At 34.3% G+C, this 17439-nt stretch overlaps 1 protein-coding gene across 8 annotated transcripts in view; it reads left to right on the top strand.

Annotated features, from left to right (window-relative positions):
- SCN3A (sodium voltage-gated channel alpha subunit 3) overlaps positions 1–17439 on the top strand; it is a 111432-nt gene that overhangs the window by 73996 nt on the left and 19997 nt on the right. For all 8 annotated transcript variants that reach the window (XM_017548216.2, XM_037745742.1, XM_017548228.2 and 5 more), the window contains 3 exons: positions 9983–10103; positions 11581–11735; positions 12501–12674. In XM_017548216.2, coding sequence (XP_017403705.1) covers positions 9983–10103; positions 11581–11735; positions 12501–12674 — 450 coding nt within the window. The remainder of the gene's footprint in view (positions 1–9982; positions 10104–11580; positions 11736–12500; positions 12675–17439) is intronic.

Below are 17439 nucleotides of genomic sequence, written 5' to 3'. Positions count from 1 at the left end.
GTATAATAGTAAATTTGGAAAATATTTTGAAAAAGGTAAAAATACATACAACATTAAGTAATGATATTCTTTTTCTGAATTCTATTCAAAGTCTCCTTAGTGAGTTCAATTCTAATTTGTGTTACTCATTCTGGCAAACTAAGAATTCAACTCTAATTTTATCCCCTATCGCCTGGCATGGATTTATATAAGAAGAAATACCAATCAATTAACACGCACTTACTGAGCACTTTTCTGTTAATTCGGCAATCTGCTGGATGCTAGGGTTAAGGAAGAATTAAAGGAGAGTTCTATAAATAAAACTCTCCTTCAAGGAAATCTCAACATATTTGAGTAAACTAACATGAACTCATGAAATCATTAAAGACCTACTAAAAAGTTTAATCCTGTTGAGTTGCATATAAGGCTATAGGTATTGAAGACAGCAAGAGTAATTGCTAAATGGAAGAGATAAAATTAAAATAGACCTCAAAGTTAGGGTCAAATATAGATTAATAGAAAGTAAAAGTGAGCCGAGATTGCGCCACTGCACTCCAACCTGGAGCCTGGCGACAGAGCGAGACTCTGTCTCAAAAAAAAAAAAAAAAAAAAAAATGAAGAAGAAGAAGAAAAAAGAAGAAGAAAGCAAAGTGCTGAAGCTTACTAAAGAAAAGCTGGAGCAGACAGTAAACTTGGCGTTAGAGAGAGTTCAGTGTTATCATTGCAGATTATCATGCAGTGGTAATCTACATGTAGTAAGTGTTGGTTGAAAATATAGTGGAAAATATGTTTAAATATGTGAGGTAGTTTCAGATTATAAAGTTTTAAAGTAAGCCCAAGAGTTTGGAGTCAATAGGGAGCTATTTTCTGTTCTGAAGCAGGGGACGTCAATTGGAAAGTGGTAATTTAAGAACATTTATTTGATATCAAAGAGTGAAAGAGTTTAGCCTGGAAGATAAGAAAGATTATCTTGGGGAATGTGGTGATAATTATTCAATAGCAATGAGGTTTTGAAATTCTCAGATAGGGTGATTAGTAATGAGAATTGAGACTAATTGGCAACTTGACAAACCTACTAAAGAATCTGGGAAAATGGAAAAACAGCAATGTCACTTTCTGAAATGGCCTTTTAAAAAGGGCCACCTGGTTTATGTTGGAAAAAGGAGTTCCATTGGGGTATATTAAATAAGAAGTGTCACTGTTGGAAAACGAAGTCTGGGTTAGGGGTCAGGGTTTAAAAATGAGGTACAATGTTTGATAATGCAGATGTTTTATAATTAGATGATTCCTTGAAAATAGAGGAACTCATCAAATAAGCAAGTATAAAGTGAAAAACAAAAGAAAACTAGAGACAAAGTAGCATAAAAAGCTTGGGGTCAGAAAGAGGTAGAAAGGCTAAAAGGTAGAGAAACTTTTTATGAATTAATACTACAGATTTTTTTCACATCAGATTTATGGAAAGCAAATCCTACCAAACAGTTGGTTTCCAAACTGTTTAAAAAATTTCATAACAACCACAGATATTTCAAATAACTGCTCATTATCATGTCTTTTTAGTGGCTTAAACATCATAAATTTTGAATAGTAAGATACAGATCTCTCCCTTGTTATCTAGTCTTGGAAAATATTTCTTACCTGAACAAAAATATCTTACGGGGTGATTTTCATAACTACTTTATCCTCTTTCAAGCTAAATTTTGAATACATAGAATTCAATCACAAAATGTAATGAAATTATTTAAAATACATAAATATGTTAGTGGGAAAATCATTAAATAAATATAAAAGTATGTATTTTTATAAAGCTGGAATAAAATTTTAAATTATGCACAGTAATATTAAATTCAACAATAAATTTTATGTTAATGATTTGGTAAAATGAATATTTAAAAAATGCACCAAAAAGTAATAGGGAAACTCTCATATATGCCCACACACAAAGATAAAAAGTAGACCGTTTTTAAAACAAAAAGCCAATATCAGCATATTATAATATTATAGAGCAGATTAGAGGAATTCTAGCAAAGCCTATTTTTGATTTGAAACTTCCAAAAGCTACTAGCATACTTCAGATGCACATTTATATTAGCTGAGTTATTCCTTTTTAATTGCTATGACACACATATGAACACATTTAAAATAACATATCCATAAAGTGACGTTTTGGTTCATGTTTCTTAGGTTTTTGACCACAAGTAGCAGGAGAACATTGAACTCTACTTTGCAGAACACAGAATATCCTTTCTCTTTGCTAATAAAATAAGCACTCATATAAGTTAAACCCACCAGAGTTATATATTTTTCACTAAAAATATTGCATGAAATGTTTGCTTGAAGAGGAGACAGTAAATTAATACTTAATTTAGATGATATTTGGAAACTCTAGTTACCGTATTTCTTTTGTTCATTTTTATAATAAAGGATACCTGACTACTGTAGCTAAAGAGATATGATCCCTAGAAGTTTTTAGAGATAAATATATGAATTGCTGTTATATAAGTTAAATATGTGTGTATATGTATTATATCTGTATATATGAATACCACTAACATAAATAGGTTGCTGATATGGAAGCAAATTTAAACTTTTGCATGAAAAAAAGGAAATTGAAGGCATGCATTTCAAAATAGTGATTTTTTTTTTAATCTTGCAAAAACTTGGAATTATATGAATCTTTTTTACAAGCTCTAATGTAGAATTTGTTTTTATATTTTTTAAGTTATCATTATCACGATTTCTTGAAATTTTTATATAACTATGGATTTTTACAATTTATTTCTTAAAAGATTATTGGTATGTCTTCCTAAGTGAAGAATATATAGAATAAATGCTTTTAACAATCATATTTGAAGTTGAATTCCAAACACAATCTAGCAATATCATACTGTGACCTTCACTGCTTACCATTCTTACTTCTCACAGGAGTAAAATCAAGCTGGAGCCATCAAGAATGCAGCTCTGGTGTTTTTTAACCAGCCAGAGGCTCGTGCCACCACTTTTACCCAGGTTACCCAAGCAAGTTGTACATGTACAATCACGTTCTAAATGAATTTTGACTGGCCTGCATGCTATTCAGCTATGTTCCTTCCCCTGCCATGGCAAGGAAGTGCTAGACTTGCCCAGCTGCTCTCTGCTGAATCGTGTGACACATCACAGCATGGTCAGGCGAGACGGGCAGTCCCAACATCATATTTAATTCTGCTAATGAGTTTTCTATTTTAGTCATTTAGCCTTTTAAAATTAATTGCATGCTCAATAAAATTTATATTATCTATTTTAACACATGATAGGAATGTTTATGGTTTAATATAGTCAGGGACTTAAGAGAGCATGCATTTTTTTGTTTCTCTGCTTTTATTTCATTAAAACAAGACCACATTTTTTTGTTGTTGATTCAGCCTTTATAAGTAAATTGTATTACCAAAATAAGCGTCACAGGGGTTTTCTGGTAGTACTGCCATTTTCAGATTATTATATGCAGATCGATGAATATAATTTTCAACCTATCCAATTCATATGCTCCAGATGAAAATGTTTGCTTTCTTGTTTTGGGGGAAAGGTTCTGTTAAAAAAAAATAAAAGAAAAGAGTAGGGTGATCCTGAGGTTTTGGAGATGAAGGGCCATAGTCTGTATGCATTTGGGCAACACATATCTTGGATTTTTGTGTAGTTTAGGAAAAGTTATGTCTGCAAAACCATAGTGATCAGTGTAAAGTAACTTAAAGAAGGAAAGCATCATGAAATATGGGATGAAAATTTGTTGCAGCTTGATTATTAAGTAATTGGTCTAGTGTACCCATTTTTTATTTGAAATTCCCATAATCTATGTTAATTTCTCCCTAAATGTTCTACCCAAAACTGACCAGACAAAAAAGAGACTTGGAAAATTTACTATTTTTCAGTTATTAAGTATTAATTTTAGTTTTGTGAAGAGTAAAGGGCATCTCCCAAGATTATTGTAGATTTGTGGCTTAATGAGCTTTTGTTTTATTCTGATGATTCAACTTTCTCCATTGCTTACTGGAATCTCAGCCAGAGTGTGGGGTTCTGGGAGGGAAATTTGAAGCAAAAGTGAAAAGTTCATAAATATTGGGCAGTTTTCAAGGCTTCTGGTGACAAAGATTATATAATTAGTTTGAAGTTGTCTCCAGGTTTAATTTATACGTACTCTTATTTTCCTTAGGAATAATTCAGAATTAGTTGCAGAATGCAAAAAAATCAGAAATAAAATTATCAATAAAAAATAGAAAAAAAGATACCATTCATAGTGATTTTTACTCAGCACCAACTTTTTAGATTTAGGAACAAAACAACATTATTAGTCATTGAAGAAAATCTGATGTATTTCTTTTTTCTTCACCAGAAAAAATAGAATTAAATGGTACTGGCATATTATTATTTAGACTTATTATTATTATTTATAACAGAATTTACTCCTTTTCAGAGTCTTTATGGAAACTTTGAAAATAGATGTTTCACTAAAGTCCAGAGCATGTACCCCTCTGGAAAACGCTTTGTGCTGTTTTTGGAATTTGGAAAGCAATGGAATAATGACTTTAGCTTTCAATTTCTCTGTTACATGGCCAGTGTCTTCTAAATGCTTTTTGCGAAACTGAATGTGAGGCAGTTCTTTGAGAGGAGCAGATAAGTGTGTGAATAGACATTTAAATCCATCTCAACCTTTAGAGATGGTCTTGGTGCTTTAGTGTATTTGTCCTGAAATAAAACCCAATTAAGGCTAGTTCAGATGAAAACTTTTGTATCCTTTCTGAAAATAAATGGCCTTTTTCGTTTTCCTATTTGATGCCCTTTTACCCTACTCTTCAAGTACAAAATAATTATTTTCAGTTTCACATACCATGTTCTTATTCAGACTATTTTAAAAATAAAAGGAGCACCATGGGTGTTGTATGTTTAATATATGTTCAGGCAAATCAGATGGTGGTGGTTCATATTTTTAATCTTTCAATAAGTGACTGAGAATAAAAGAGCTACTGGTCTTATTCTTCCAATCTTGGACAAGCAACCCAATGGCTTCACTGTGTGGCTGGCTGTTTTTCAGGTGAAATATCGTAAGTCAAGATATGGTTATGCATATCCAAAAGATCAGACTAAGGCCCTAATAGTATGTGTGACCAAAGCTTTCCTCGTCTACTAGCAAGACAAAAATCCACAATTTTTTATTTAGAGAAATGGTTAGATTTTTAAAGGCAATCTGTAATGGCTGAATCTTTTATTTTACCTCTTGAATCATACAGCAGTTTGTGAAAGTCAAATATTTGATAGCTGATTGAAAATAAATGAAATGTGAGCGCATTTCAGTGGAAGTAGGCCAGTTGCTAACATTCTCTCTTATCTCTGAAAGTTAAATTTCATTATTTAATTGCATAAAAATGAAGAGCAATATTTGTCATATGGGGAATTTCTATATAAGATCATGCCACTGGGGGGGCAGGGAATGGTCTCATGGCCTTTTATGGGTGCTAACTCTATTGCTTCTTATGTTGAAATAACCCATTCCTGTGAGTGGTATTGGTAGTCAACCTTCTTGAAAACTTCATATTCAGGTACCATGTCTTTGAGGACATGGTTCTTGGATCAGCGTGCAGCTTCCACAGCATTGCGCTGGGCTTCTGCTACAGTCAGGCATGTTTTCTGCGGCTGAATTAGGCCTGGAGAATGTTGCATCTTCAAACCTGCTTTCCAGCGTGCATTTGTAGAGCATAAGCCATCATCCCTCTGTAGACCCAGTTGTTTCTACAAGGGATGGAAAAATTTAACCTCTAAGTGCCATAATATATTGGAGGAATAGGGAGACAATAGTACAAGAAAACAAGTTTGAACTTGTGCTATGTGGTTTTACATGGAAGCTTTCTATTATTATGCCTATATTCCCAATTATATTTTTCTAGCTACATCAGAACAAGTATAAATTTTAGTAATTTAGTATAGTCATCCAGTTCCTTAATATGGTAAATTTAATTTCAGGTTTCTTTGCTTTTTTTATATCATTGTAGTATCACAGCTATGGCAATATAAAGAAAGTAAGTTATTCTTTATATTTATCATTGGTCACTTGCTTTTAAATCAGTTATATGCATTTAAATAAATTTGGAGATCATTTTGGTTATGGCTGTAAGATGTATTACAAACTACCCTTGACTAGAATGTGAATGCTGAAGTGTTGAATCTAATTAGAAAATGTTTAGATTATTTCGATTATACCAATATATAGAATTATGTATATAGTATAGATACATATTATATAGATGTATAGAATTTAAAATGCTTATATAGTTTTTCAGGGTGTAAATTAGTGATTCAAAAATACAGCAGTAAACGTCTTTATGTATCCAATGACTAAAGCATGTCAGATAGTAGATCATAATTGGTAAGTTGATATAATTTAATAAGAACATGTTTCACAATTTATAACTGTAGGTAAATACATAACTTTAGAAATTTTATATGATTGATACAGCATTTTCATAACTGCATAGAATTAAAACATATGTACTTTCCCATGATAAAGATGTGACCTATGGCGTTGAAAAGTAATGTAGTAGCATTTCTGACTAATAAGATTACATTGGCCAGGCACAGTGGCTCACACCTATAATCCCAGCACTTTGGGAGGCCAAGGTGGATGGATAACTTGAGCCCAGCAGTTTGAGACCAGCCTGAGCAACATGGCAAAACCCTATCTCTACAAAAAAATTAAAAATCAGTTAGGCACGGTGGCATGCACCTATAGCCCCACTACTTGGGAGGCTGAGATAGGAGGATTGATTGAATTGATTGATTGAATCTGGGAGGTTGAGGATACGATCATGCCATAGCATTCCAGTCTGGGCCACAGAGTGAGACCCTGTCCCAAAGGAGGGGGGTAAAAAAGATTAAATTATGGCTGAGACAGATTCTTCCACTTGGGTGAGTTGACTTTATATCAAATGAGGAAGCCTCCCATAAAACACTTATTGGTGAAATGAAAACTAACCACCATCTTCTAAGCTTTGGTTCATGAGGGTCCTGGAAGCTTGCCAAAGATTTGCCAAGACCCTCTCTGAGCATTCCTTGAGGAGCTTTCTAGAGTCTAAGTTTAAAAAGACTATCTTTATAATCAGAAAATCTCCGGAATAACATTAAATCAATTCTCCAGGAAATGAGTTCTACTCATTGGACAACAGTAGAATGGTGGCAGGGTTTTTTTCTTGCCTGTTTTCAAAATGCCAGGAGGAGAGAGGTGAACTATCTGTGATCACTGTCCCTCTCTACTTTAAGATATATAAATGCATAACCTCCAGAGCTATTAGAATAGAGATTATTTATATCCAAACAAGTTAATCACGTTCACAAATTTATGTAATCTAAAGATCATTCCAATAACAAAACTACACCCAGAGGTCCATATATGTAAACGATTGATTCCATTGTCATTTTGGTTAGTGACTATTAGGGCTTGTGCAGTAAAGGGTTGTTTTAAATATGCAAGTATCTGTATTAAACATAAGACACCAGTAAAACATATGGAAGAATTATAATGTTAAAAATTAAACATCTCACAATTATATTAATGGTGGTAAAATGGGAAGTGAAGGGTATTTTTTTCTAAAGTTTTCAAATGGAAAAGTACATGTGTATGTGTGTGTATACATGTATAATTACCTTCTTCCCTCATATTTCCTTATAGAATGTCTGCTAACATTTTTGAGAAACATCTTGGAAATACATGTTTTTATTAGTAGTATACATTTTTTATTAAATAATTCCTATTCAATAAGAAAATCCATTTTCAAATATAATTAGATAGACTCAGTCAGGACCAGATGAGTTACATATCAAAATGGAGAGATGAAATTATCTGAAGACTATAATTCTCTCTGTAAAGTAACATTCAAATATATCCAAACATTCATTTATTCACTCTTCATGAACTTAATATAACTATTCAGTGTCTGTTCTATACTTGGTGATATAGTGGATCTTTTGGCATATATATATACATATGTGTGTGTGTGTGTGTGTGTGTGTGTGTATGTAATGGGTATATGTGTATGTATATATGTATATGTATGTAAATATGTACATATATTTAGGAGAATATTTGGTCAAAGGAAACAAGTATAATACATTAAATGTTATATAAATTTTAGCACGAAGAAAACCATGCAAGAAAGAAAAGCTTCATAGAGGAGGCTGAGGTTGACTATGACGAGGCTCAGAAGTTCTTGAGTTTGGATTAGCCGGGAGGAAAAAGAAGAAACAGGAAACTTTCTACAACTAACCTCAAATACTTTGGTTTCATACTGTTATTATTTATACAGTGGATATTATTGCTGTCACTCATCAAAAGCCTTAATAATTAACCCATAAACTACCAGTGAAATAGAAAGAAAAAGTTAGTTGCTGAGACCAAATATTATCCAGTATTTTCTTAGTTACACCAGAACCTGCTGCAATTCTAGCTAGTGGTAATTTTCCTAGGTCTTTCTTAAATGAATAAAGATATCCTAGCTATAAAATGCAGAAAAATCCTAGGAGAGGAGAAAGATGTCTTGGCTTTCCCACCTTTTCATAATGAATAGGAAATTAATGGTAAAAAATTTTTGTGCTATTATGATCCTAAGAACTATCAGTCAAAAATGATGACCTAGCTTCTCTCTTTACCATACTCCAGCCTAGGAGGTATTCTACTAAAAAATTGTATTTTGACTTAAAGTAATGTTCATAATATATGTATTTGAACATGGCTAATGTCAGGTTAACGTCACCTTTAAAGTAACATCACAGAAAGCATCATCTGGATACTACCCTTTAATTAGTTCACATTATAAAATAGTCAACTACATTTGCATTATGTCTTCATTAAATCAGGAATTTTGAGCCCAATTTCCCCAACATGAGCTGTGTTTAGAGAGTCATTTTGGCCTTTTTAAAAATAGCACAGTAACTCTTTCAGAAGGCTTGGGGAGAGTGACCCTAACACTCAGCTATTAAAATTAATGGGGGCTTTCAAACCATTAACATGTCCATGCACTATTCTTTCATCTTAAAAGCTTTACCTTATCTAGGTTGTGCTGTATGTCATGTCTTTGCATCCATTTTCATAAAACATTGCACAATTGTGTCTTCCTAAGTGATCTCAGAGTACTTATTATTTATGCTTGTAACATTACAGTAGCTCTTCTAGCCATGCGGCATGTCACAATGATTTATTTAAAGGAAATATTCACAGCCGGATCACACATTGAATTCAGAATGTGCTCCTAATGAAAGTCTATAGAGATTCTGGACAATGTCATTTATGAAGAAATTTCCATTTCATTTAGAATTCTTTGGCAAGTATTGAATTCAGTTCCACAGTTCAAAAAGAGAGAGAGAGAGAGAGATCCATCATTTTTCCTCTAGTAAAATAAGGAGAAAATTATGTAAGCCAGAGAAAAATATAGCACAAAGTTGAAATATAATGACTGTGACTAATGTTAATGTGCTGCTCTTCCTTTCTAAAATTATAGAAACATGGACAATACTTAGAAACAACTGGTAATATTCTTTGTCCTCTGAAAATTTCCATCAGAAAAGGTGGAGATTAAAATTTTATTTGATGCATTTTAATTAATATAATCATTAGTAGTTGTCAGCATGCCACTTTATCCAACTATTCTTGGTTTAGCCTCAGTATTAACGTATTAAGTTATGTTCGTATGGCATTCATATACAAATGCAGATCATAAAACAAGCTAATCAGTATAATCCATCCTTTCCAAACCACCCATGCTGACGGTTGCCTAAACTTTTATTGTCTGATTCAGGTCGGTAGTCACATTATTTTGAATAATCCAACTTGAGTTATGTTAAATTATTAGTACATAATTATCAATAACGCTAGTAGAATTAAATGCTATCACTACTATTTTTTTCACATAATAATGGCACAGTATTTCCCAGTTAGTTAAATAAAAGGAGAGAAAATCACATCTTTGAAATGGGATTTTGTTTCCAGAAATTAAACACAACCAGCTCATCTGAAGGAAGCACAGTTGATGTTGCTTTACCCCGAGAAGGTGAACAAGCTGAAATTGAACCCGAGGAAGACCTTAAACCAGAAGCTTGTTTTACAGAAGGTAAGCAAGCTCTAATGTGATTAAATACAATCTCCCCTTGTTCTTTACAGAGACTGAATATGCCTCATTTAAAGAAAATATTTATGAAACGAGGTGTGGTGGCTCACGCCTGTAATCCCAGAATTTTTGGAGGCTAAGGTAGGAGGATTGCTTCACCCTAGGAGTTTGAGACCAGCCTGGGAAATATAGTAAGACTTTGACCTCACCCCCCTGCCCGCAAAAATAAATTAGCTGGACATAGTTTTACATGCCCATGGTCCCTCCTACCTCAGCTACAGCTGTATTGTAGAGCTTTTGCAAGAGGTCGAGGCTGCAGTGGGCCACGATTATGCCACTGCACTTCAGCCTGGGCAACAGAGCAAGACCCTGTCTCAAAATAAATACATAAATTAAATAAGACGAATATTTAAAAGAAAAATGAAATGGTGAGGTGAAGGCATGTTTATCATTGTTTTCCTTTTTTTCTTTTAAAATGTTATTATATCTAAATTTCTGGATTGTACTTACAGCAATGACTCTTCCTGGAAAATTAAGATGATCTGATAGGTTTTATTTTTTTTCTCATTCTCCATAATGTGAAGAAGCTGACCCTATGAGACAAATGGCATTCTAGAATGCCATGTCATTGATATTGTAATCCCTTCAGAACTCCTTGACAATTGTGTGATTTGATTTATAGGTGCTGCAATAATTACATTCCTTCCCTTACAGTTCCAATGTGGTTAATTTGTGCTCTGGCTAGAGCTGTTTGGAGATGTAGCTGTATTGTGGGGCTTTGGCAGGGAAAGCAATAGCTGTTCTCACAGAAAGCAGCACCGTGTCTTTCACACAAATCAATGAATATCTATTATTCAATGTGATTGGATTTAATCTGATGAGTAGTAGCTCAGAGACTTACAGCAGAAGAGTGGATGGGAGTTAGAAATAATGTGACGGCTAGGAGGGGGAGGACAAAGGGAAAAGAGATACTGACTGACGAGCTGAGTCATAGGTGTGACTAAGAAAAGCACTGAGGCTGAAAAATAAATTAGCTTCGGAAAATTGACAGTGGCTGATGCCTGGGAAGGCAGCGGGATTTTCTGTGCATGAAATGAAGTAAAAACCCAGGATTACGTCAAAACATGAATAAACAACTCGAACATGTGGTTTTACCTCAAACCTGAGAGATGCACCTGGACCCTATTTTCATCAATGGCCTTGAGGTAAAACAATCCTGACTGGTGGTCAAGAATGAAACCACTGTTACTTAAGCAAATCTAGATAAAATATTTCCTTGAATTCTAAGTAGCTGGCTGAGTATTTAAGTGAGAATGATTTATTTTACAGGAGGGATGCTGAAGATAACTAGGAAATGAAGGAGATCATTACCCTATGAAATGATCACTGGAAGTGGGGTGGAGAGAAAGCAAGAACATTTATTTTTCTTCCTACTTAAGATTAAAATATATTTTTCTAATTAATTATATTTGATTTTTAGGATGTATTAAAAAGTTTCCATTCTGTCAAGTAAGTATAGAAGAAGGCAAAGGAAAGATCTGGTGGAATCTTCGGAAAACCTGCTACAGCATTGTTGAGCACAACTGGTTTGAGACTTTCATTGTGTTCATGATTCTTCTAAGTAGTGGTGCTTTGGTAAGTGAAACACATATTGGCAAGAATCAGATTCTGGTGAAATAGTTTATTCTCCAGAATTACCAGATGCAGACACTGAGCTTCAGAATCAAAAGGAAAGGCATATCTGTGTCTTGCAGAGCTTGGCATCCAAGGTTTAACAATGCAAAATTCAGTTCAGAACAAATCAGCACCATGAAACAGCCAGATGGAATTTCTCATTTGGTGTTTATCTAACAGATGTTTTCCTCACTGAGACAGCCATTTGCAGAGACATTCTGTAACCACGTTACTTTCCCTGTCAAATACCATCCAGTTTTCCCTAATAATTGTATTAACATTTATGGACTAAAGTGCATTTTGTTTCCTTTTTTCATGTATAATCAACTTATTCTCTCAAAATAAGCCAGATCATTCAGGAAATTGTAGAAAGTAATGTTGAAATAGGCCAATTTTGTCCCTCATTAACGGAACTTCTAGTTATTTCTGAGTTCATATTACTGCATTAAAAGCATGGCATGTCTTTGCAGCAGTAATTGAGATAGAGACTTTGGGGTGAGAAGTAGGAAAGAAAACACATTCTAAATCACTAAAGGCATGACATTTCCCTGCCAGCATTTTCAAGTTAATTTTAGTCTTTAGATTTTGTCCGATGTTCAATGTTTATGTAAAATATCAATAATCAAATTATTATTTTGTACTCAGTGTTATGCTAAGCAATTTTTTCAAATATTTAGAAGAAGCAAGCCATTAAAGTAAAATAAAATACTTTTTTTTTATTCACAGGCCTTTGAAGATATATACATTGAACAGCGAAAGACTATCAAAACCATGCTAGAATATGCTGACAAGGTCTTTACCTATATATTCATTCTGGAAATGCTTCTCAAATGGGTCGCTTACGGATTTCAAACATATTTCACTAATGCCTGGTGCTGGCTAGATTTCTTGATCGTTGATGTAAGTATCCTAAATGATTTTTATAAAATCATTTTTTAAAAGAGGCAAATTTGACATTTCACATATTTCTGTGATTAAAACTGACTTTCACTAAAGATGACATAATTACACAGTTATTTAAACAAAACTATAATATAGGCAACAATGAGGACTATCTCATGGGAAAGAGAGAGGAGATCCTAAAAACATGGTTGGTGGTAAGAGAAAACACAGGGAGAGATGTTCTGTACCACAAACAAGACAGTTGTTATGTTTTTGAAAGTTAAGTACCTCAAGGTAAGTAATAGCTAAATAATATGTTAATTAACAGATGTAAGCACTTAGCTTATTAACAGTTCAGTTTAAAATTTAAAACAAATCTCCAGGAGGCAAAATCAAAACTGACTGATGCCAGAAATTGTGTGAACTGCACTTTAATCCCTTCCTAGAGTATGTGTGACTAAATAGTGTTAAATTAACCCATGTACTGAATTCATTCAGCCACAGCCACATACCCACAGACACAACAAAATGCTTTTCCATTTTTAAATCTGTAGTGAGATCCCAAAAGCTAATCAGATATTTGCCATGCAAAGGGTTAAGTGTAGGTCTGTTCTGAATCTGATTACCCTGGGGTGAGTAGTCACAGGAACATTGCCATTACAGAATCCATCTGACTTGCAGCCTGTTTTTTTATTATTATTATTCCAAACGAAACGGACTGGGACAACATGAGAGTCCTCTGGTTCCTTGTAGACTGTGATATTCCATTGCACAAGGCTTCACAGCCTCCTAACAAAACAAGGTGCTTCAAGCTCTACCTTTAGCTCTTTCCTAGCAATCACAAAGCACTTTATTTTTGGCTCTCATATTTCCCGATATGAATCAATGATTTCCATACATTACATTCATTGTTTTTCTCATTTTCAACAAGTCTGGATCTATCCAAATTCTACTCCTCTTCCTCCCACAAATACCTACTCACAATTCTATGACCAAAATGTGTTTAACTCTTTAAATTGATAAGAAATCTGCTGCCAAGTCACTTTTAATAAACCAGAAATGACTTTCAATTTCCTCGGCTGGCCTTTCATTAATAATAGAGATGAATTTCAGCATAGCTCTGAAAAGCTATTCAAAAACGGAAACTTAGTGTTTTCACATTCTGCAGCTAGAATGGACCTTAAGGAATACCTAGACTTTATTCAAGATGTGAGGAAACTAAAGTCTCAGTTTAAATAATTTTTGGAGAGAGTATAGCTACTTAATAACAAGTTGATATGTGTCCAAATTTATTAAATCTCAATTCAGTGCTCCTTTCCCCCCATAGATTTTCTGCCTAATTGATCCAGTATAAATGTATTAGTTACAATAGGCAAATGTGTGTGTGTGTGTGTGTGTGTGTGTGTGTGTGTGAGACTGGCATCAGACTGGCTTTGGGATTTAGCATTTAAAATCTCCACCTTCTCTGTGAAAGACAGAACACTAAATACATTCAATGATCCTTTCTGGTTCAAAAAGATTTTATTATGTATGAAGATTATTATTATTATTATTGAGGTGGAATTGTGCTCTTATTGCCGAGGCTGGAGTGCAATGGCGCAATCTCAGCTTACCTCCGCCTCCCAGGTTCAAGCGATTCTACTGCCTCAGCCTCTGAGTAGCTGGGATTACAGGCGCCCGCCTCCACACCCAGCTAATTTATTGTATTTTTAGTAGAGACGCAGGGTTTTGCCATGTTGGACAGGCTGGTGTTCGAACTCCTGACCTCAAGTCACCCACCTGCCTCAGCCTCCCACAGTGCTGGGATTACAGGTGTGAGCCACCATGGTCAGCAAGATTATTTAAAAATGTGATCAAAGTTTTCTAGAAAATTCTGACTTACATTTACTGAACTACTGCATTGTACTTTATTTCTATGTACTTTCCTTATATAGAAAATATGGTTATGATGTAAAAATCTCTTGCAGTTGGGGGTTTTGCATCTTGTTTTTATCCTTGCACACTTAGCATAGACACTTAGACATCTACTGAGTAATGTTTCAATGGATGAAAAAAATGTTACCCCAAAATTACTTTGCTTTTAGTGACTAAAAATTAGCAGATTGGAACCGGGAACTGAAAGCCTTCTACCTTTGGGCAAGTTATCGTATCTCAAGTGGGTCTATTTTCGTAGTTTTCCCAAAGCAGGGGTTAAATACATGAATGAATGAAACCTCAGATAACAGCTTGTCCTCAAACTACTGGGGATTCACTAAGCTAGTAAACATAAGGTTAAAACAATTTTTGAAAGTATAAGTGAAATGCACTTAAAGAGTTTAAAGTTCATAGGATGGATCACTGTAACAAAACTAAACTGTCACAGAAGTGTAAAGAAAGGATGCAATCAGTGAAGCAAGAAAAAACAGAACACCAAAAAAATGTTTTTTCAAATGAATCTTTCAAAAACTACATTCATATACTTGAGAGTTAGGCTTATGTAAAAAAATGTAACCTCTTCAATTCTCTATCTAAAACTAGATTTATAGTGAGTTATCTTCCTAATCTCCTAAAATTCATTCATTTATTCAATAAATAAATAAATAACCCTTATAAAGCATTACATGCCATTCAAGACAAATGAGAAATGAACAAGACAGACCGAGCCTTGCTAAAGCTTACACTGTTTGGGAGGAGAGGGACAATAAACATGTAAACAAGTAAATTCTAAAGATAAAGGCAGATGGTGATCACTGCTATGAAATAAAACAGGGTACTGGGCTGGTAAATGACTGCATGGCTGGGGAGGTGGAGATAGGACAGGAGCAGTGTGTCACCTAGTGTCCAGGAAGGTATCTAAGGAGGTGAATGGGAGAGGATGCCAGTCATTCGAAGACCTGAAAGAAGAGAGGAGAAGCAACAGAAGGGCCTGAAGTGGGAATGAGCCAAGGAGATTCAAAAGACAGTAAGAATAGTGGTGTACCTGTATGTGATGAAACATGAGTGAGAGTGGGAGAAACCGAACTCAAAAAGTACATAGAGGCCATGGCAAGAAGTTTGTATTTTATTGTAATTTACTATATATTGTATATGTTAACATTATGCAATCTAATATATATTAGTTATAATTACAATGAGAAGCCCCAGCAGCAGGATAAGCAGGGATCTGATCTACTGTTACAAAATGATCACAGCTGGCTATGGAGAGGAGGAGGCAAAGAGTAGAAGCAGAAAGATCAATTAGGAAGTTGTTTTAATAATGCAGGAAAGTGGAGATTTTAGACTAAAGTGATGAGACTTACTGATGGGCCTGTTATGTGGAGTGAAGAAAAAAGAGGATTCGACGAATGGATTTTCCTTCACTGTGAAGAAGTGGGTAGAGGATAGAACCATTAACTGGGATGGGGAATGTTAGAAAAAAGGTTTGGCAGAGTAGGTAGATGGTGGGTGGGAGAGAGATATATTCATTTGATATATATTCATTTTTGATGCTTATTAGACATTCAAAACAAGATATTGAACTTTATACAGATCCAGGTCTCAGGACAGAAGCCAGAATCTGATATATATAAATGTGAGAGTCATCGAGATGCATATGGTATTTGAGGCTATGAATGTGTTTTAGCTCACCTAGGCAGAGAGTGCAAATAAACAAGGGAACACAGAAACAAACTCTGGGGACACTATAACATTTAGAAGTTGGGAAAAGGAGAATCAGCCAGTAAATTAGACTGAGAAGTAGTAATTAAAAGGAAAACAAAATGTGCATGATGTGATAGAAACCCAGAGAAGATAGTTGGGTTGTTCCAAAGGAGAGGGGATCAATTTTGTCAAAGGCTGCAGTGAAAAAGAAGTCAAAGATCAAGCAATATTGGTATACAAGATTGACTTTTGGATTTGGCAAAATTAAGGTCATTGGTGTTGTGGAAGAGAGAAAATAATGAAGATGAAGCAATGGAGACGGCAAGTACAATACTTCAGGATGGAACCAAGGACAACTTAACTCTGCCTCTATCTTCCAGAATACTGTATTAGAAGGACCACTTTTTCAGATTCTGTACAATTCTTTTCTTCTCAGTGGAAGGTCAAAAAGATACTATGTTCAGTTTATATAAATATATATATATATATATATATACACCTTACTATACCATTCTATGACTACATAAACTATAGTATAAATGCTGTTGACGACACAATGAACTAAATATAAAATTTAATTAATATTTATTTAAAATGTATTGAAAACATCAGATTTTTTGTGGTCCTTATCAGTTTTTGCACAGTCATCTCTGAGAAAATGCACCTGAGCGTTTCTCATAAAAACCTCAAGTTTGATTCTAAAACATCCTAAGATGCTAATGTGTGCAAAACAAACTCTAGTAAAAAATTTAGCCATCATGAAGTATTTATTGCCCACAGGTGATTTTCACTAACAGCACAGGTTAAAAGGAGATGGTTGATATTATGGTTTTGGAATTCTTTTTCTACTTAATCACAGGCTCCTTAGAATCCCATCAGCTGCTCTGTTGAGGTGAACAAAAGCAGCATAGGAACACTCTCTGATCCTAATACGTATTTCCAATTGCCAGCAACCTCTAGGATCTAGTGGTTCCTGCCTTAGTTCTTGACATTTATTACTGACATATTGGCATCCTCAATAATGGAGCTAGCTTGTTATTAGTAGTAACAGTAGTATCAAGATATTATGCCCAGTGCTTTGTAAGCACTTATTGTGGGAATGGCGCTAATTAAGAGCCTTACATAATAGTAGTAAAAATTACTACTCTGATTTAATGCTTACTGT

This window comes from Cebus imitator, unplaced genomic scaffold (genome assembly GCF_001604975.1).
Source record: "Cebus imitator isolate Cc_AM_T3 unplaced genomic scaffold, Cebus_imitator-1.0 Scaffold10, whole genome shotgun sequence".
Lineage (NCBI taxonomy): Eukaryota > Metazoa > Chordata > Mammalia > Primates > Cebidae > Cebus > Cebus imitator.
This window is presented reverse-complemented; position numbering and strand designations above follow the sequence as displayed.